The 21,374-nt window shown below is 36.5% G+C and overlaps 1 protein-coding gene across 3 annotated transcripts; it reads right to left on the bottom strand.

Moving 5' to 3' along the window:
• Positions 1-730: 730 nt before the first annotated feature.
• LOC130614261 (radial spoke head 10 homolog B2-like) lies at positions 731-8,515 on the bottom strand. 3 transcript variants are annotated; one of them, XM_057435679.1, is made up of 9 exons: positions 7,766-8,201; positions 6,932-7,051; positions 5,500-5,602; positions 5,087-5,421; positions 4,127-4,960; positions 3,836-4,036; positions 2,746-3,003; positions 1,903-2,007; positions 731-1,658 (listed from the first exon to the last, which is right to left on the bottom strand). In XM_057435679.1, the coding sequence occupies exons 1-9, from the start codon at positions 8,163-8,165 to the stop codon at positions 1,435-1,437; spliced, it is 2,580 nt and encodes an 859-aa protein (XP_057291662.1). In that variant the 5' UTR covers positions 8,166-8,201; the 3' UTR covers positions 731-1,434. The 3 variants fall into 3 exon arrangements, with proteins under 3 accessions (XP_057291662.1, XP_057291661.1, XP_057291663.1); XM_057435678.1 differs by having other exon boundaries at positions 5,087-5,602; positions 7,766-8,489; XM_057435680.1 differs by lacking the exon at positions 6,932-7,051 and having other exon boundaries at positions 5,087-5,602; positions 7,766-8,515.
• Positions 8,516-21,374: the final 12,859 nt, after the last annotated feature.

The following is a 21,374-nucleotide window of genomic DNA, read 5'->3' as shown; positions in this document are numbered from 1 at the left end:
GTGCTTTTAAACTAGAGAGAAAATTGCTCTGTAAGTTAATTTGGTGTGTTTTTTCTTAAATCACTGGTCTGTATATCAGTTAGAGTACGTAAGACGAGCTGTACAACCTTTTGAAACTGTATTCGCTATTGTATTATCAGACATGAAGACCCACAGCTCATTTCTTTTTTAATTTTAAAAAGATATTTTGATAGAACTGGTGTAAGAATAAGAAGCCAAAATACAATTAAACATAAAAAAATACAATTACAAAAAAAATAAGAACGAGAATAAAGAATTATTCCACATACGTTCCTACCTTCCTATGTAAAGAAAAGTATTTTTAAATTATATCAGGAGCCATTCCTTTAATGATTCTTTTAAGGATTCTCCCCACCTGCAAGGTTTTTTTTAAAAAAACTCTTTCTGCTATGCTTCATGGTTATGATACTTACTCAGTTTTTATAGTTATCTATTAGACACAGATGTGACATAGGTCCTATACCTCTCAAAGCCTTAATCACTCAAAACTACCCTTTCATTTTCTTTGTGTCCTTGTGTCCAAGTTTATTTCGTCAAGGGGAATCATTCTGTAAATTAAATCAGTTGATTATTCTGCTTTCACATTTTTATTTTGGAATTTTGGTAAAAAAAAAAAAGTTAAATAACTTTTATTTGGTTGTTATAAACTACAGAATGTCAAAAAAATTCTTGAACTAAGTAATTAATTTTAAGAAGATGTGGTAATTTATTGGTCCAATTTTTTTTCTTTCATGGCATACTATAATTTGATTCAATTTGAAGAAGTGTTGTGAAATGATAGAAAAACCCCAGACTGAATAGAGTTAAGCAAGAATGCTTAAAATGGCATGGTCTAGTATTTTGTCGCAATTAAAATATGCATATGTTTCGGCTAAAATATTTTGTTGTAAAACAAAACATTATTGAAACTATACTTTTTTTCTATCCAAATATCAATCTAAATTTGTAATATACATATTTAGTAAAATATTAGATAATCTCGTTATTTTGATCAAACAAAATAATTTCTATAGATACAAATATATTATAAACTCAATTTTTAAAAGAAAACATCAAAATATATTAATCAGGAACATAAAGGCTCAATCTGAAAACTTTGTGTACAAAAAATAAATATATTTACAGTTCCATAAATAGTTAAATCAAACGCATAAATAGTTGAATGTATTTGGAAGAATTAAAGGGGAGGATACTAATACCATTTAGGCTTGATAACTCCCACAAGGTCAATTAACTGGCATAACTATCTTTCTTTCCCATTGTACCTAAGATAAGCCTTCCAACTTAATTAATGCAAAGAGTGCTCGAACATTTGGGAAGAAACAGAGTAGCGTGAAATTTATTTGAAATTTAAAGGGATATGTTCAAAACTTTTATTTATGCAGTTTGATTTTTTAAAACTCTTGTTTATCTTTATATATTACTTTTCACAAAGACATCATTTATTTTCACGCTCTTGCGAAATGCAGGAAACAGATATTCGTTGAAAAATAAGTTCAACTTTAAAGACCATGTATCAAAATCATCATCTTCTTGCTGAATAGAAGGTTCCTCAGAAAGTTGTTTCTGTTCCCTATTAGAAGTTGCATTGCTCGTGCTTGAATCAACTGGCAAGTCCTGTGGAGTTTTTTCTTCATCTGAAATCATACAACATATGATTGTGTTAGTTCCTTAAGAAAAGTACCTTTATAATAAATAACTTTGGGTTTTTCATTTTGATCTCGCTTAATTTTATTTCAGTAAAAAGAACAAAAGGGAACTTAATTCATTGTTAAGGCTACCTTAATTTAAACCAACGTAATTACACTTATTTTATCTATCTCATCCCAATACAGAATCGTAGAAACAATTGCATTTTCTGTTCTCTACAGCATAACATACCTTTTTCAGACTGAAGTGAAGTTGCTATGGATAAACTATTTGTTTTAACACCAGATTGAGTTTCTTGAGTAGCACGAGATGACGTGATCTTCAATGTAGAATCACCTAACAATCAAAAATATTTTCGCTTGATGTATTATGATCTTCAGGGTCGTTTAAACAAGAGCAAAGTTAAAATTATGAATTTAAAATTCTAAAAACATATTTGTTTCTATGACTTGGTGCATAGCTGCGGCTGAGGCAATATACAAGAGTAGAATTATATAAAAGGTTCCATTTTAAACATTAAAGTAAAATCACTTTAACAGCAAAACCAACCAAATTGCGGTATTGTTACCATTTCGTCAGATTTGTTTAGTGGAAAACCTTAGATGTAAATCTCATCTCATATTTTATTGTAAAAATATGTGTATGCTTTTTAGACTCAGTTCACACAATTTACCACACTTGTCAAGATAACGGAGTTGACTACATGTACTATTTGCTTAACTTTGTCACAGCATTGGATGCTACAATTATGAAACTCCCTTTTTAAAAGCATGATGCTGAAATTCTTTAAAAAAAAGCATACAGTAAGCAAGTAAGCGAATGCCACCCCCCTCTCCCCCCCCCAAAAAAAAAAAAAACAAATTAGATTTGAATATAAATAAATTTTATAATAATAATATGTGAAGTTAAAATTGATTTCTGTAACGAGTATCATTTGCTGATATCTTAGCTATACTTTATCAGAACTTACAACAACAAAAAACATAATAAGCATATGACGTCATGAATTCTCTAAGTTAGACAAACAATTGTCAACAATGAAAATATTTCAAAATAAAAATAAATAGGTGTTACCATGTTTAGCTGCAACTGAAGAAGATTTACTTTTTAACTCATCAAGTTTGCTTGCTTTCTTTTCGACTTTTAATTTCTCATCTTTTCTCTCTTTACTTTTTGATCTTAAATTCAATGCAGACTCTTTATCAACCTTCTTGCTATCACTTTTTGACTTCTTGCTACCTTTATGGGAGACTTTCTCACTTGTTTGTCCAGACGATCTTGATGGAACAACATCAATAGTCTCAGAATGGTGACTGTTGTCAGTAGCAAGTGCTAAATTATAAGAAAATGACTTTTAGTTAAACTTAAGGATGACTTAGGCTTATTTGGTTTCAAAAGAAGAAAATGGAGCTATAAAATTGGAAAATTACTAATAGTTCTTAAAATTGTTTTAGTTTACACAAATCATACTAGCCTGTGGTAAAATCTACTTAAGTATAAAAAATTGGAACAGATCCGTAATTTGAATTTGAATGATGTCAGCAATGATTTGTTTTAGAAATGTTATGGGTTAGAGATATGGGTTTAAACGCTGTTTGATGATGCTATTAACCTATCTGTTTCAAAATGGGTGGGTTAGTTTAGTGTTTGGGAATCGAACTTAAAGTCCAATGCAATGACTTCACTAATATTATTAATGCATTGACATCAGTCTAAAAAGCATTCACATTTGTGATGAAATGCCAATTAGGTTAACAAATTATACTTTAAAGAAAAATAAACATATCGACTTCAGTTACACGGTTATCATATTATGATAAAAGATATACCATAACTGCTACTAGCCTGTCTTGCCCAAACACAACCACAATACACAAAAAGTTTTTTATAAATTGAAACGACTTTTAAAATCTATCCTAAAAATGTGTTGGATTCATACTTCTTAATGCTATTTAAAAAACTGTGTTAATTGAAAGCATTGAGTATGTAAGGAAACAATCTGGAATATTTCTGATATATATTCTACAGCCATAATTTTATTACAAACAAAAAAAAAAATGACAATATATCACTTTACCTTTTACTGCTCAACCTATCACTTTGGTATGGTTTGTAGAAAATGTTTTAATTGGTTTACACATAAAAATTATTTCAAAACCCTCACCTTCCGTCTTCTCGTTTTTGTTTTCTCCATTGTCCGTTTCATCTATTGTAGTTTCCGCACTTGGTATTGTGGGCAATTCAAATACTGGTAACACATCAGAGAGCTCTGTCAAGTTGTGCTTAGCAATTAATTCGGCTGTGACAAACAGTGAGGCTGATTCAACCAAAACCTCCAAAAATTCCAAGGGTGTTATTTCTACATCTAATAGCATAAATATTTGGGTTTAAACTTTTAATAAAGCATCCCTTAGGCAAACAAAAATAAACAAACATAAATCTAAAACAAACAAACCTAAGTTATAGCATGTTGCATCCAGTACTTCTTTTGTCAAAATTTTAACTAGTGATTTTGCAGTGAGATGTTGATTTATTAATCGTAGTTCTTTGTAAACAAATAACACATCCCTCATAGACAAACAGACATCATGTTTCCTTTGTGCATAGTGAAAATACATTTTAAGGCATTCATTTATATAGATCATTATTTCTTGAGTTTGCTCAATTGATTTGTACACTATCCCATTCACATCAGCCTTTCTATTAGATGTGAATATCGCAACAAGGTCAGAAAAACATTTGGACACTTCATTGGTATCAGCTGTGTATTTTCCCTTGAATATCAAACAAGAAATCTTCACCAGGCTTTCTAGAAAATCACGAGTAAATATTTTCTTAAAACAATCATCCACACATTTTGCCTGATCATCAAGGGATCTCTCGATATCTACTAAGGAAAGATCATACGTGTGAATTTTATAATCTTTCAAGAAGCGACAATATTGTAACTTGGACATGACATAGGTATTGTCAATAGAATGGTTAACACCAAGACAGCTGTAGAACTTATACATGTGCTTCATTTGTGAAGTAAAACGTAGTATGATACAAACAATTTTGTTGATCTCGTCTTGACGTTGCTCAAGGTCATATTTGTAATCAGATAAAACGTCGTCAATATTAATATCGAGAAAAGCATCTACAGCAGCCCCTGACATTCCTACAACAGAGGTAGATCGGAGCGACATAGGTGATTTTACTGGAAGTCCACTTTGAGAAATATCGGGTGTTGTCATTCCCGACAATATCAATTCCGGAAATTCAAGCATGTGATCATCTGAAAATTTACCTACAAAAAATAACAATAAACATAAAATACAAATATAAAAAGTTGCATTGTTGGCATTTTTAGGGACATTATGAAGTTGATTTAAACTATAAGTAAGAAGATGCTGAAGGGAGTAGAAATTCATACCACTAAAAACACATCCATTTTTGAATATGAATTTTCCATCACCATGTTTCATATTATTTTTCCACTGACCATTGTAAATGGCACCACTAGCATAATAAAAAATTCCATTGCCATGTCGTTCTCCATTTAAAAATTCTCCTATGTAATGATTACGTAGTGGATATTGAGAATTGCTCACTCTTTTCAGAAACCAAATGTTTTCTCCATATCCAGTTTGTATCCCATCAACCCAATCTCCTGAATATTCCTGGCCAAGGTTATACCAATACATTGTACCTTTACCATTCCTCTTGTTATTTTCCCAATTTCCCTCATACATGTTGCCATTTTTAAATCTAAAAAAAGAAAAAAAGATTAAAATGCCAAAGAAAAAACTGCGCATAAAATTTACATTAATCCATAATTTTGCAAACCTTCGAATTCCAAACCCCGCTTTTGTATTTTCACACCAATTTCCATCATAATAGGATTCTCCATTGTGATCATAATAAATAATACCCTTGCCATGACGCTTTCCTAAATAGAAAAGAAACATTTACTTCGCTTCTTGAACAGGGTCTAACAATAGCTATCAAATCTAGCGAATCAAATTTTATGTTCAGACATCTCCTATATGACCCAACCAACCCTATCATCAGTGAATATAATTTTCCTTTTTATGATAGTTCTGACACTGACATAAAAATTTCTTGCTGCCTCAATAGTGGGATCCAATATACCTCTACTGGGTACTCTACTGGCATTTCTAGTGATATTTTTGCATAAACATTGTTGAAAATATTATAAAGCAACAATGTAAAGTTAATGATAAAGAGAAAGCAAAGGGTGCGCAGGGTGCACAGGACGCAAAAGGGCAGCAAGAAAAATTATTTTCGGAGCGAAAAAGAGCAGCCAAGTGACAGGAATACATGACAGGAAAAAATGAAGTTAAAGATGCTTTCAGATAAAAAGAGTGGTGGTATAGTGTTTCAAATTGCAGAACAGATGAAAGCAAGAACTCAACATAAAGTGGTAAAATGTGAATAAGCAAAAATAATCTTAGCAGTTCCTTGTGCAGATTAACAAGAATAAAAAGAACGTTGCAAAAGGCTTTTAAGAAACTTTCACATTGGATAGAGTCAAAAAAATGTTTTTTTATAGAAATGCTAGAGAAATGCTTTAGATATATGGTTTGGAAAGGATAAGGAATCTCTTTTCATTAATCAGTGGTGAAAAACTGGTACTAAGAAAATCAAACAAAACAGCAATCCCACACTGTTTAAGGACAGAAGAAATTGATATTAAAAATTAAGTTTTGAGAGATTAATTTAGCAAAAACAGGCAAATAGTGAATATTTAATGCATTGTTGTTTGAGTCCAGTGGAAAAACATTATTTGTAAAAAGGAATTTTATAGGATCTTAAGGGACATTGTAAGATTGGCTGTTAAATCTTATGGTGTTTTTTATTGCTTTGGAGTGTGCTGACAATCCTGATAAAATAAAGCTACATCTCAATAGGAATTATTATTAATGGATACTTAGTAATGATACATCATTCACAGAAAAGCAAGAATAACATATATATATATATATATATATATATATATATATATATATATATATATATATATATATATATATATATATATATATATATATATATATATATATATATATATATATATATATATATATATATATATATATATATATATATATATATATATATATATATATATATATATATATATATATATATATATATATATATATATATATATATATATATATATATATATATATATATATATATATATATATATATATATATATATATATATATATATATATATATATATATATACCATTTTTCCACTCCCCTGCATAAGATTTTAACTCTTTACATTTAAATGTTCCAAAACCATGCCTCAATCCATTACATACTTCTCCATCGTATGTGTTTCCATCTGGCCAAGAGTAAACACCTGCATAAAATTTATACAAAAATTTATATAAAAAGTATTGAATCTCTCGTTCTTCCTGCATATATTATTTTTTTTTGGAAAAAGTACTGCTCCTAATCTTCATTCAATTTTAACTGTTGAGATTATCTCTGTGGGAAAAGTGCTATCCCCAATGTTAATAAAGTTGTTTCTGACGTTACTGTCATTTAGCATCGCATTATTGTCGTAAAAAATTACCTTCTGTGAAAAATAATTCTTTTGATATAAAAAAACTATATATATTTAAACCAGTTCTTGAGATTTTGAAATGCAAAATTCCACTTAGTTATGCATGAAATCATAGTTCTAATTGAGTGTTTAATACTTTTACTTAGGCATACATATTACAGATTTTTATTCAGTTTGGTATTTTTAAAATTTTTACCTGAATTTTTTATATATATACTTTATATCTATATACTTATAATTTTGCATAATATGTGAAAGTTGTTAATCTTATATATAATCATGAAAAATAACAAAGATTTTTCCAAAAAATTAAAAAGATTCCCAGGCAACTTTTCAGGCTCTTGCAAATGAAATTGGCTTACTTTTTTGCATGTTAGATATAACTTGATGGTTTTAATTATATATTTAATAGTTTACTCAAAACATCAACCAATTAAAATTTAAAACAAACAAACAAAAAAACCTAAAGAAAAGACAATTAATTTTTATACATTGTATACTTCTTACCTCTACCTGTTATAACATTTTCAACAAAATCACCAACGAAAACTGTTCCATTTGGCCAAGAGCAAGTTCCTTGGCCATGCATTTTCCCATTTTTAAACCATCCTTTATAAACAATTCCTCCTTTTAAATATGTACACCCTTTGCCATGATAAAAGCCATTTTCATTAAACTCTCCTTCATATCTTTCAACTATTATGGGAACCAAAACAGGCTCATTTTTCATCATATCATTTAAAGGTGTTTGGACATTCTCCTTTATTTCTGGTTCCACTAAATCAGATCTTGGGTTTGAATCCTCCATTACTATTGATTCGGTTATTGCAACATCTTGCTCTTTTGAATGGTTCTGATTAATTTCAGGTTCCTTTACTGAGGATTGATGTTTTTTTGGCTCAGGCATTATTTTTCCTAAAAACTAGCAAAGTAATTAGGTAAAAACGATATACATCATTAAATTGCATAAGTTTATTCTTATTTTCTGCTTAGCATTTTAAGAAAAAAATAGCAATAGCAAAAAAATACAATTGATTAATTTAAATCTTGTGTGCAAAAATTTAAATTCAAATATGATAATTGAATTATAGAATGCTGAATTTTTAAAAAATATTTTGGTCAAACTGAATGTCTTTAGACTTATTATTATTAATTTATTCGTTGGATGGTGACTTGATATTTAGCACTGAAAATAAATATTGTGGAGAAGTATCATAAACACTAAGGTTTTATTTCCCCTATTATCCTAAATTTGAGATAAACTTCATAAAGTTATGTGTGCAGACACTTCCATTTATGTTCTTCCATGGGTCCTGTGTTTGCTATTACTTAAATATGACATCATAATTTATGCAACATAATTAAATCTGAAATTCTTTAAATGTGAATATCTTGAGAACGAAAAGAGCTTTTTAAAAATTTGAAAAGAGTTGTTAACCAACTTTTTAAGCTCTATAATATAAGCCCAACATCATTTTTTTAACAGTTTGTCAAAAGCACATGATCATGATTTTACGCCCCACATAATAAGAGAAATGTGTAAACAAGTTTCTATAACTTTTTTTCATATATTGACAGGTCATTGCTGGGTCAAGAAAATTCAAATTATTGTTCTTTTCCATCGTTATCCTGCCTAAGTGGATTTTTCCCCAGGCTTTATCCACTTGTAATATATAAAAAGAAAGGTCCAAAAGAAACACATATGTATAAGCAATAAAATTAGAGTAATACTCAAAATATATATGGACATTAAAACAGTGAACATTAAAAAATTATTTTAAATATATATAAGTTTAAAAATTACTTATTTGATTACACAGACTAAATTTCTAATGCAGCTTTATGGTAAAAGCCTTTCTGTATAAGCTTTGAGTTCTAAACTTGGAAATTGTAGGATATGGTTTTTATTTCTTGAGTTGTTGTCCATAACAGAAAGTTTATAAGTAGGTACACTTTTTGTTCATTTCTTGGATAGGGCTTGGCAGGCATGGGAATCTAAAAATTAGGGTGAGTGCAATTTTAATTTAATTTTCGCTGTCGTTGTGATGCAATACGATGGCATAAAAAATCACTGTTGCTAAAATGAATTACAAGACAGTTTTTAGCAGACTATAAATACTCCTTCTAAACAAAGTCCCATGATAAAAATACATATTGAATATTCAATATATGAATATTCAACAGGTATTGAACACTAGTTTTCTAGCAACTTATTTTATGCTTACGCATGTTATGAAATATTGCTGCATAATATTTTATCTTTGGATCTTTCAGAACATTTAATTTTCTTTCACTTTCGAAGAAGCCGAAATTAGCGTTGGCAATCAGCAATGGCCATCGCAATTGCTGGCGCGGTTTCATTTCACGACGGCAAAAAAATGCTGAGGCTGTTCAGATCCACTTGCTTAATGTGTTGTCCAACTTTCTGACTAAACAGTCTACTAATGTTAAATAAATTGTCTATTGTTGCTTCACTCTCTCGCGTCAAAATTTTTGCTGAGGGGTTGCCGCTGCAAATGACTATGTTGTCGGCAATTTATTGTCGACGGGTTTTTGGGCTAATTTTAAGGGTTGATTTTGACTTTAATATTTTAGAAAACTCTTGCTCTTAAATAAACTTTACATGGATAGAGTTTTAACAAAAAATGCGTGTCACGACAACGCCTTGTCAGAAGCAAATAATGTTGCATAAATATACCAACTTGGCTTTTTGCGATTGGAAATAATTTCAACGAACGTAAGTCAAAAAAGATGGTAAAAAAAGAATACTTTTACTTGTTCACTCATATGGCACTGCAGAATGCCCCATGGCTGCTTCGTGTTATAAAACTACATGCAATTTTTTTTTATGTAAACAACAATACAATAGAGGTAATATGCAGGTTTGTCCACAACAATTTTTGTTTACACAAACTCGTCATTGTGCACCTTAATAGTGCACATATTTTTCTACTCTTTTAGGTCATTGATGCTTATATATAGCTAGCTATACATCAACGACTTTTATAACTCTGAAACCCAATCTCTTCTGTACATTTCCTTTGCACACTCCTACCTTAGCTTAATCTTTCAGATTGTAATTTTCTATTTCGGTCGTTTTTAAAGGATTTTAAGAACCTCAAAAATGTTTCCGTATAAAACAATGGGCTAAAAAAGACCTTTTATCAGCAAGTTTCTGCATCTTTTTACCTGCCATGCAGTTGTTAGAGAGCTACAATCGTTGCCAAAAGTGTTGAGACAGTTTTTAAAATTTTAATTATTTCCATACTTTCACCCCCGGCACCCCCGATACGATGTTGCACACAGGTTTTTTGAAGACAGAAGTTTGCTGCTATGACTCTCCAACATTGTGTAAAAGGGGTAGGGGTAATTCTGTATTTATTGCCTTTTCTGCCACCAATGGTCAGTTTTTGCATTTGTCTAAACTACTTTTGGCAACGATTTTATAGCTAGGCCAGCTATCACAGTAGCCATCATGAGACTTGACGCTATTTTTGATTCTTATATTTCCGTTTCCTTAAAAAAAAATTAGAATGTTGATTACAAATATTAGAATAAAAATGCGAGTGTTTAGTAGCATAGCTAGCTAGCAAAAAAAGAGTTTATTTCGCTTGCAGAACTTTATTATCACAGCTAAACTACCATATTTATTAATTTTTTGGCATAGCCTGGATGCTGCCAATGGATACTGGCCGCTACCTTTCCTCCAAGCCGCTACTAATGATACTCACCAACCTCGTCCCCAGTTTTCTCACTTATAATAAGTGAAAATAGCCATGTGGACGAGAGGGTAGAGCTAGCCAGTGTTATTTTTTACGCTACCCCATCAGTCTACACACAAGGAAAACGTTCATGCATAATAATATACAGTGTTAATTTTCTAGAGAGATAACGTTGTTATCTTGGAGTAACAGATTGTTTTCTGAGCGCACATCATATTTTTTTTTGAAATGTGTATCTGCAAGTTGAAAAGTGACATAAATTTTGTAGACTCGGGATTTGTTGTTTTCAAACAAATTATTACGTCTTCGTGTTGTCTCCCTATGATTTATAATGTTTGAATAAAAAAGAATAGGTTCCGGCGACAGGTATAAGTTGTTTTAACATCGTGGTTGGAAAGAATTGTAATTTCAATAGACACGGGCTGGAGTTATCTAAAAAAGCAACTTAGTACGCGACCATTTTAATGACCGGTGGCGTATTTCTTGCTGTGCCTTCTTCTTACTCAAATCTACTGGACTTGGGATATATATAACAAGGCTGTTGAAAAGGAGCTCTACTATCTCAAGTATGTCCTGGACAGTTTCAAGACGCAAGACATGTGTAGCAAGACTGTTGAAAAAAATACCGACGTGCTCGAATATGTACCGGATCGGTTCAAAACGCAAGACATGTGCAACAAGGCCGTTGAAAGGTATCCCTGGGTTCTCATGGATGTACCGGATCAATTCAAGACGCAGGACATGTGTAACAAGGCCGTTGAGGAGCATCCCGAGTTATTCAAGTATGCTCGAATATCTACCGGACAGGTTCAAGACGCGGGACATGCGTAACAAGGCCGTTGAAAAAGGTCACTGGCAAATCATACATGTACCGGATAGGTTCAAGACGCAGGAAATGTGTAATGGGGTTGTTGAAAAGAATCCCTGGCTGCTCCGATATATGCCGAACCAGTTTAAAACACAGGACATGTGCAATAAAACCGTTGAAAAGGAGCCATGGCTGCCGAGGTATGTGTAAGATATATTAAAATGTGAATTAACTGTCAATATATCTTGAAAGTATGTTATTCATGACCTTCCTGACCGCCATTGGTCTATCCTTACCTCTTGTAACCCTGGCATGTGTACAAGAATCAGAGAAGAAGGGGTCTAATGAACGGAGGATTAAAGACCTGGAGGATCGTCTTGACATGCTAATAATAAATAAGGAATGCTTGGCAGTGCTCGATGCATATGACAAATGTACCTGCAGGCGTAGGTTCGTGGTAGGCGGTAAAATGTTATGCTGGTACTGCTACCATGAACATATCACATATAACGGGGGAGGCTGTGCATGTACTATGACATGTAATTCTCTGAGATTGTGCGAAATATACAATAAAAAAGATACTGCAATTTGAAAATGAGCTTGTCAATCCAAAACTATTCTAAAACTTTGCCTCCACATTTACAGACATCAACGATATCAATGTAGAATACCTGACGGTATCAGATGCCATGCCTGCTAACGGAGGTAAGGACAAACGATATATAGTAGGGTACCATACACAGGACCTCGTGGTTGCCTTGAGGGTGAAAACACCTAAAATCTGGTCTGCACATGGGGTGACCCGGTACAACGCTAATGCTGTACCGGCAATGAGTCTCGATTTTGAAGACTACCCTGATTGGGTTGCAAAGTATCGACAAATATGGCAAAAATCGAAGATCTAATATCCGAGCAATTGACAACAGAGCCTGTTAAAAAAGACCGTTATGTGAATGCTAAACTTCAATATTATAAGGACAAAATTACCACCAAATTTTATGGTATGACTGTACCCTACGATGAACCCTGCCAAGCCAGCCCTATTCTAGCTATTTCATTGGTATATGTACAAGGCAAAAACCACTACCCTCTGGTACACATCACAGAATGCCGGTATAAAGACTTTAAAAAGGAATGGCTGTTGGGCGAGGATTAAGAAACCATATATTTTATAGGCCATAACCATATATTTTACAAATTTTATAAAAATAAGGCCTACATTCAGGTGGGGACTCTTCATACTGCTTGCATACTGTACAGATTGCAGTTTCTTTAAAATTTCGTCCTTGCCTTCTTTTCTGCCCTTGGCAACTAGCTGGACTCTCTCCTGTTCATTGCGAAAATGAATATTTTGGATGGTAGACTGGATAGGGTGGAGTATTAAGTGACCACAACTTGTGTTTGTCCTCCTAGGGCAAAAACGAGTCAACATGGATGGAAAATGTAAGTGTCAAAAATGTAAAATCTCTTTATCTTTTGAAAATTCTAGGATCAAGCGTAACGGTCAACTAACAAAAATGTACATCAAATGCCTGGATAAAGCGAAGGCGTCGCGTGAACGTACAAAGTGTCCCCATCAAAAGGAAAGGCTCAAATGCAAAAACTGTAAGGGAATCCAGATTTGCAAATATCAAAGGCGGAGACCTCGCTGCAGGGATTGTGGGGGAGTTGAAATCTGCGGACATGAAAGGATAAGATCAACATGTAAAGAGTGTTGGGGTGGAAGCGTCTGCGACCATCAGAGGATAAGATCAAGGTGTAAGGAATGTGGTGGGGGGAGGGCGCATATGCCATCATCAAAGGCAGAGGGACTATTGCAAAGTCAGTATTGCCATTATGAAAAGCAGAGGCATCAATGTCCTATATGCGATCCTGCCGGGCATCTGGCCGGCGGTGTAAGAGGCCGAGCCTACCAGGCCTTGAAGGGAAACAAGAAGCTTAGTTCCCAGGAATATCTTGGGTGTGATATGGCTACTTTGAGGGCTCATATCGAAGCCCAGTTTTCTGAAGGAATGACATGGGATAATGGAGAGTGGCACATTGATCACAAAGTACCAATTAAATATAGAGAAAATAGGGATAACCCTTCGCTTGTCGAGGTGGTGAAAAGGCTGCACTACACCAATACCCAACCTATGTGGGCAAGTGAGAACATGTCAAAAGGCAACCGTTGCGACAATAGTTGTTTATTGTTGCAAGTGCGGCGATCAACGCCCTAGCCTTCTCCGGAACGAATTATCTATTTTCTAGGCTATCAGGGCACGGCGAGGCGGAACAGAAAAGACATGACGAGGCCATTGTAAAGTTAAATGCAACCCAGGCGGAGTGGATCAGAAAGAGGCAGGCCAAGCTCGATTGGTTCAGTGAACAGCGGGAGATGCATATCAGGGCCGGAAAAAGTTTAAGGAGGCTCGATGGTTCTATGTATCAATTTTATATTGCCTCGGAGAGGGAGGCACCGCAATTGAAAAATTTTTACACCCCTTCAAAGCAACAACAAGATAGGGAACTCACGTTTGTCCTTGGCTCTTTATCCCTGCTAGGCTTCGTAGCCTATAAGTATTTGTAACAACGTGCGTTTTTAACATGTATAAATAAAAGACATGTCAAAAGCATCACCACATGTCGTTGCAGATGAGAAGGCGGAAAAATTAAGCCAAATTTACTACACTCCGGAACATTTGTGGGTCGGTCGGAAGGCCGTCCAATTACTTGCGAAGAAGAGTGCTCTTTCCAAAAAACTAGTAACCCATTGGATATCTCGGCAGCTCTTGTGGTTGAGACACATCAAGGGTCCGAAGCGTATTGACTATTCAAGCCCCAGGATGCCTAGGAGTTGGTCTCTGGGGAGACTAGTAGCACTTGGGTCAAAAGCCTTAACACGACTACCACAAGACTACCATGATAAACATGAAACATAACAAGGCGATCAGACTCGAAGATGTCCCACTTGCAAAAAGTCAGCAATATCCCGAAGAGAAGCCCATGCCCGAGGATGGGCTGTACTTGCACCTCCTACAGCCCGGGGAGGAGCATGGTGACTCTAAAAGACGCGCAATTGACGCTTTTTACAGCAAACATACTTTCAGGTTGGATCGTATTGTAGCGGGTAGCCGTGTTTTATACTATCTAAAGGACGGTCCGAAAAGGAGCTTCGTTTCAGAAGAGCTAATGCTTATTTCGGAGGATGTACAGGTACCACCGGAACATGTGAAGGATTGGTAAATAGTATCTTCAGGAGTACCTCCAAGGGTTCATCCTCCAACTCTTTACTCGGATCCCTTATATACAGCAAGGGTGGCTCGATATAGAATGGGTACCCATAAACGATGCCTTTGATGACATCAGGCTCAATATTCAAATCAATATCAATCAATCGCCTATCTGGTATAGGAAAATTGAGGATATTGCCTATTGCTGTGATATCTTCCAAATCCGACAACTTCAACACCTAATCTTTGATAACCTCGTAACAGAGTGCTTATACTTATTCTCCTTAACCGAAACAATATAAAGCCCAAGGGTTTTTATATCATCCTTGAGATTATCATCGATCTTGCTTCTTGCAAATATTTCCCATGCTTTTTCGCCTGATGCTACCCTGTGTAAAAGATTTTCGTCGGTGAGGTATTCAAAACCTTCATAGTATGCCCCGTCTCGATACCTAAAATTTTCTAGGCAGGTAGGACAATAACCAGTTACTGATCCTGCCTTTATACAGCAATGCAGCGGAGATACCCGAATATCATAACCCCTTACTTACTTCCATCTTTTGATATTTCATTACCTTTTATCTCGAAGCCAAACCGGTCAATAGAGGAGGGGTTGGGAACCCACCATTAAATAAGGCTTTTTTCGACTTATCAAGGGGGTCCATGGGAGATTCCCCACTTTTGAATACAATTTTCACTACCCTCAAGAGTAGTGAAAAAGCGCCTGCTTACGACATATCAATATCAAACATACCTTCAAATAGCTCCCGCGTATCATCGTCGGGCAACGTGAAATGGTTGAGGTAACAATTATCGGCGCCAAGATAATCGTCCATGAATCGACACCAAGCATGTACGGCATTAGGGTCGTTACATTCCGGTTTCCTCACCGTCATGTCGGGATACATTGTTTTTAATATATTTATTCTTGTGCTGAGCTGTCTGCGTTGGCATCGATCAAATAATGCTCATGTATGCCCTTTTTTCCGTGTTCGTGGGGATCGTTTTTATCAACTGCACGTAGCACTGTATCATATTGATGACGACGTCGTACATGTCTCTGCCGTAGCTCCGAGTCGTCTTGCTTAAGGTCATCAAGATCATCCTCGAGCATAGCGATGTAAATATCCCTTTCTTCAATTGCCGCAGCAAGCTCTTCCCGTAATCTCTTCACACCCCTCCTGGCCAACCATTTTGTCAAGGGTACGGCCATAGACTTTTTTGACTTTACAACAATTTCGATGGCCCCATTTAACGTAACGAAGACGTCATGCTGATTTGACCCTCTAAAACGTATGGCGGTGCCATCCCCACCCTTCTGCCCTACAAACTCTTGCCTTGTTGTAGTTTCTTCGGCTGCATGTTGAAAATTGCGTATTATATCGGCAATCCCCAGTGACCTACCAAGATCAGCGCGTCTAAAAAAAGATTTTGTTCATCAATCAAAGTCTCGATGGCTCCTGCGGACACTACATTGAATAGCGAAACTTGCAACGACATCTTTTTTATTATATCGATCCCCGGTGGAAGGATTTCACCTTGCTCAATGCAAAATTTTCCAACTTCTAAGGTGCTCGAGCCTTACGAAAAGATATGTATACTTAGATTTTTTCAATTCGGCCTAGCTATCCGACCAGTCAGGGATCAAGTTCGTCTCCTCGTCTATCATTTTCATATCACTCCTCTAATGTGGATACCAGGGCTGTAAAGCTTTGGGTAAGTAGCTCAAGCAGGTCCAAAACACGTTGCGTCTTACCGCAAGACGTTGGACCTGTGAATATTGTCGCGTGGGGATCTCTTACGACATCCATTTACTAATAGTTGCTCCACTTTCGATTATGAAATTTTGGATATACCCTGGCACATGCCGAACATATTAACACACCTCCATGCCTGTTTTCCAGGGACCCTCGACAGGCATGGCAAAGCTTGGTCCCTCGAAACTTGTATTCGAGAGGTGGTTGGGTATATGTTAATTTGCCCTGTAGACATCTTAACGCATTGCGGTACCTCGCAACGAGCCTTTCCTTCTCCAGGCTATCCCCAATAAGTTCGATATATTGAGGTATATGTTATATGTGAGTAAATCATACAGGATGAGATTTCCCGATCGATAACAAGGGATCCAACTTGTGTTTAACGTCTTCGATGTCCTTGTTTTGACACCCCGCCTCTCCTTGGCCCTAGCCAGGCAACCTAAGCAGGTCTTGGTTCTACTATTACCCCTTATTTTGAACTTGTGTGAGGGCAATATTTGCTTACATATCCTATAACATTTGATGTCCATTTGTTATAGCATACTGTGCCCACCGTAATGCATTAGCGACGTCAGCAAGTGTCGGCGAATTAAACGATTCGTCGTACCTGAAGCGTACTTTATAATTCACATGTCTCTCAAAGTTCTCCCACGTGTACCCATCATTGCCTTTTTAAATCCTACCAAGATCAAGCCATTTGATGCATGTTTTTGTAAGTTGACCTTTGCCTTGAACTGATTTAATGGTAGGGATTTTGAGCATCTAAAACACTGCTTGGCCTCTTCCATTATTAAATTTCACTAGGCGGTCTATTTCGGAGCTATTAATGACTTTTTGTACCAACCTTGTTTATCGCATATTCGTCGAATAGAATTGCCGCCGTCATATACCCGGCTATATACAAACATTCCTCCAGACAATGCCGGTAATCGTCGAAGGTTGTTGATTTTTTAGTGACACACCTCATCACACCCTTGGCTTTGTGATCACCGCCCTCCTTCGTTAGACTCCTGTATGCATATAACTTAGCCCTTAGGGTAACGAACTCGGTCATGATTTTACCACCTAATTCGTCCTTCATCAAGCCTACCACCTTCTTGTTTTTCCCTATATTGGGAGGGGCCTTCCATCATCGGGATTATAGGCACTTGTATTGAAGCGTGCCTCAACATCCTGCGCGTTATCCCTTTAAAAGTCTTCCGTTTGTATATGGTACACAAAGGAGTCCGTGTCCATGTAGCAGAGCTGTATTTTAGAACCATATTTCATCTTGACCTCGGTTTTGCCTATTTTAACACCTACCAGGTTTTTGCTTAACCTGCTTCCACCCTTAAAATTCGGCTTCATTACAAACTTCATATATTTGTCCTCATTGGTGACCAGCTGGATGTTGCGGTGGTTTCTAATATTCTCCATCGTCTTGCCAAATACACTTAAATTCATAAGTTTGTAGGAATCTTTCTCAAAATCGTTTTTGGCAGCCGTTCTCAGCCTCGTATTGTGATCGATATATCCCTTTAACCATGCCTTTTGATTGAATCGGATCACCCTGTCCACTTTCTTGACCTCAAGACCATGTTTTATAGCTTCGTGAAGTGCCCTAATATGTACCACATATTTCCGCTTGTCCTCCAAATTCGGTACTAATTTCTCGACCTTGCGGACCGTCCTGCGTTCGGGTAGGAACGGCAGCTTGTTATGCTTGTCGTGTAGCTCACTAGGGTAATCAATATCTACCTCTAGCATGTACCCATGCTTATTGTCCTCAACGAGCTTCCCGAACCGCCTTTCAATGAATGCCTCAACATTCCGCACCAATTTAAAGCCATCCGTGGGAAGGTCTTGACGCATCGCCCAGCCGTACATGTTGTTGGCATCCAGATATTGCAGGTAGGAGGACTCCTCATCCGGGTTATACTGCTCCCCCATGTACTTGTTTTTAGCTTTTGCATACCGGTGTACGGCCTGTGTTATACCTCCTCAAATACCTTTCTCGATCATCAATAGAATGTCGGGGTCCGTAAGGTGTTCTAGTCTTATACCCGTAAATTTCAGGGCTGCCTTCCATGCCAACCCGGGTGCGGAGTAGAAATGGGCCGGATCAAGGCTGTAATTGTCCAATACATTTCCATACCTTTTTAGCGTATTGATAATCCTCATCGCTTATCCCATCCATATTAAGCGTGCTGTAGAAGGCCTCCTTGGGAGGTAGGTCTGTCTCCTCAAATCGATGCCATCCATCCATGTACTCATAGGGGTACACGCCCTTTCTCCGCATGAGCGTAAACGTGTCATACTCGTTGAAAAATCAACGGAGATTTTTACACTGCTCATCGATAAGGTTGCTTGCCAATTTGTCCAGTGATGAAGCCATGAGTCGACAGCTATCGATGAACCTGATTTCGATTGTCTTGTACTTCTCGCCATCGCCATATCTCACACCTCCAAGGGCTACCTTGATTTTCACGTTGAAGCTGATATATTTCTCCGTGTTTTCGGCAATACAACCAATGTCCTGGGTTTCGTACTTCTCACCTAGTTCCCGGATAAACAGGTGAGCCTCATACCCCGACAAGTTGTGGAAGATGACGGAGATGTGGCCGGGTATCTTGTATTTGAGGTTGCATATTGCGTGCGCTGCGCCTCTATACAGACCTGTATAGTGGCAGTGATCCCTGACCTTACGGTTATTCTCATAGTTATCAAAGGGTTTCAGGCAGATATGACAGTGTGCGGCCCCTTCATGTTTCCTTTTTAGGACCTCTGTTAGTTTGGTCATGGGTTGCTGCGGGTATGTATTATAAAGTCTTTTCACCTCATCCTCTAGGTGGTTCACGAAGCGGGTGACGCAGTCCTCACCCCTATAGACTTTTAAGGGATCTGGTAAGTCCACATAAGCAAAGGTACTATAAGTACATCAGTCTGATGGTACATGCTTACTCAGCCTTTTCGTCTTCGTATCTCTGGCATCTTCTACCGGGACTAGCAGGCTCTCGAAGTCTGCATAGATGGCAGAGGTTACCTTGAATTGCTGCTACCCATCCCTATAGTATGGCCATTTTTCAGCTTCATTTGGCATCGTAATTTTAACAGTCTCGTGATCGATGCAGTACCTATAGTGCTTGTCCCTCGATTCAGACGTGGGAAAACACTGTGAACATGAAAGGCAGAAGTGAATTGGGTTCCTATTCTTTGAAATCTTCTTGCTCAGGTGCCTCGAGAGACTTTTGACCGCCGTATAGTGAGTCTTTTTATCATCGGTGATAAGCAATAGGGTCACCACCTTGGTACGTCCGTTGTGCACCGATCGACGTAGGATGTTGATTCTCTTTCCATCTATATACAGAACATTCACCGCAATGTCGGGGTTATTCGCCTCGAATTTGTATATGGATTTGATACTTGTTGGGAACTCTATACCATCCCAATTATAAAGGTCTACATGATGCTTCAGCTTGCTTATTCTTTGTGGCTCTTTTTCAATCTCGTCATGATGCAGGGATGCTATAATGGTCCCCTTGAAACACTCCTCATCCTCATTTTTTGGGTTAATAATTGCCTTTTTAGAAGCTACCCATTTTGGTAGTTCAACATATGATGAACCTCTCGTTAACCGTAAAGTATGGAAGTCTACATCAAGATATAGGATTTTAGATATTGTAAAGCCACTCCGGGGCAGTACCAAATTTTTCACACCTGTTTTGATTTGGGCAAACATCCTATCCAGCACATCGTCCACGTCGCTACCCTGGAATACCGAGGCCATATTGCTATGAAAGACCTTCTTCACCTCAATGTACTCATCATTAGACCCCTCTATATTTGAGGGCTTCTTCCACATAATCCACAGGGATAACTGTACTTTTGCCGACCCCATATCTTCTACCTGGTTCCCAACCAAGGCTTTCACGTTTGATCGCACCATCCCTATATACCCGTCAACGTCGGCCCCTCCTATACCTGTAATTCGGAAACTTCGGAAGGTCCTGTGGAGAGCATGTTTATGTTCCTTAGGTGTAAAATCTTGCCCTGGCTGTTCATATAGATAGTCTTCCTCAGTCTCTTTTTCTACCTCATCATGGAGCGTAGGCCTTGTGTTGGCTGTCCTGTTATAGAACCCAATCACCCCGAGTTTGAATGCTGCATAGGTACTCTTGACCCCTTCTTTTATAGGCTTTGGAACAGCGTCCACAAGCCAGTTGTACCATTCCCGCATCTTATCCCCGTACAACGGAACGATTCTTAGACAGTTCCTGTTTCTCGAAGACGTCCATCTCAGATGGGGGCTGTGATGCATTCTCCAATAAGGCAACCAAATCAGCTTTACGTAGTCTATAATACCCTTTTTATCCACGGGTTTTTGCAATATCGCGTAATTGTTTGACAGTGTATGAATCCATTTCTCTTTATTATATGCGATTTTTTGTTTCGTCAAAAGATTTCTTTATGCTCGACCTAGCGTGTCTTTATTGCGCATGTGTTGATTATTGATGAATGTCAGGGAATTTCCCCTTATTCGCGTAGCATATTATGGGAATTGCGCTAGAAAATGTTTGGACCTCTTATTCTGTATACTTTGATGACGTCATTACTTACTAGGGACTTTACCTTGCTAGG

This window comes from Hydractinia symbiolongicarpus, chromosome 11 (genome assembly GCF_029227915.1).
Source record: "Hydractinia symbiolongicarpus strain clone_291-10 chromosome 11, HSymV2.1, whole genome shotgun sequence".
NCBI lineage: Eukaryota > Metazoa > Cnidaria > Hydrozoa > Anthoathecata > Hydractiniidae > Hydractinia > Hydractinia symbiolongicarpus.
Note: the sequence above shows the minus strand (reverse complement) of the source record. Positions and strands in the feature narration are given on the sequence as shown.

Coding starts and splice junctions, on each gene's coding strand:
- LOC130614261 (XM_057435678.1), bottom strand. CDS start 8,165: ATGCCTGAGCCAAAAAAACATCAATCCTCAGTAAAGGAACCTGAAATT. Junction 5,603..6,931: donor TGCAGGGGAGTGGAAAAATG/GTATATATATAT, acceptor TTTTCTATTTAG/GAAAGCGTCATGGCAAGGGT. Junction 4,037..4,126: donor TGCAACATGCTATAACTTAG/GTTTGTTTGTTT, acceptor TTATGCTATTAG/ATGTAGAAATAACACCCTTG.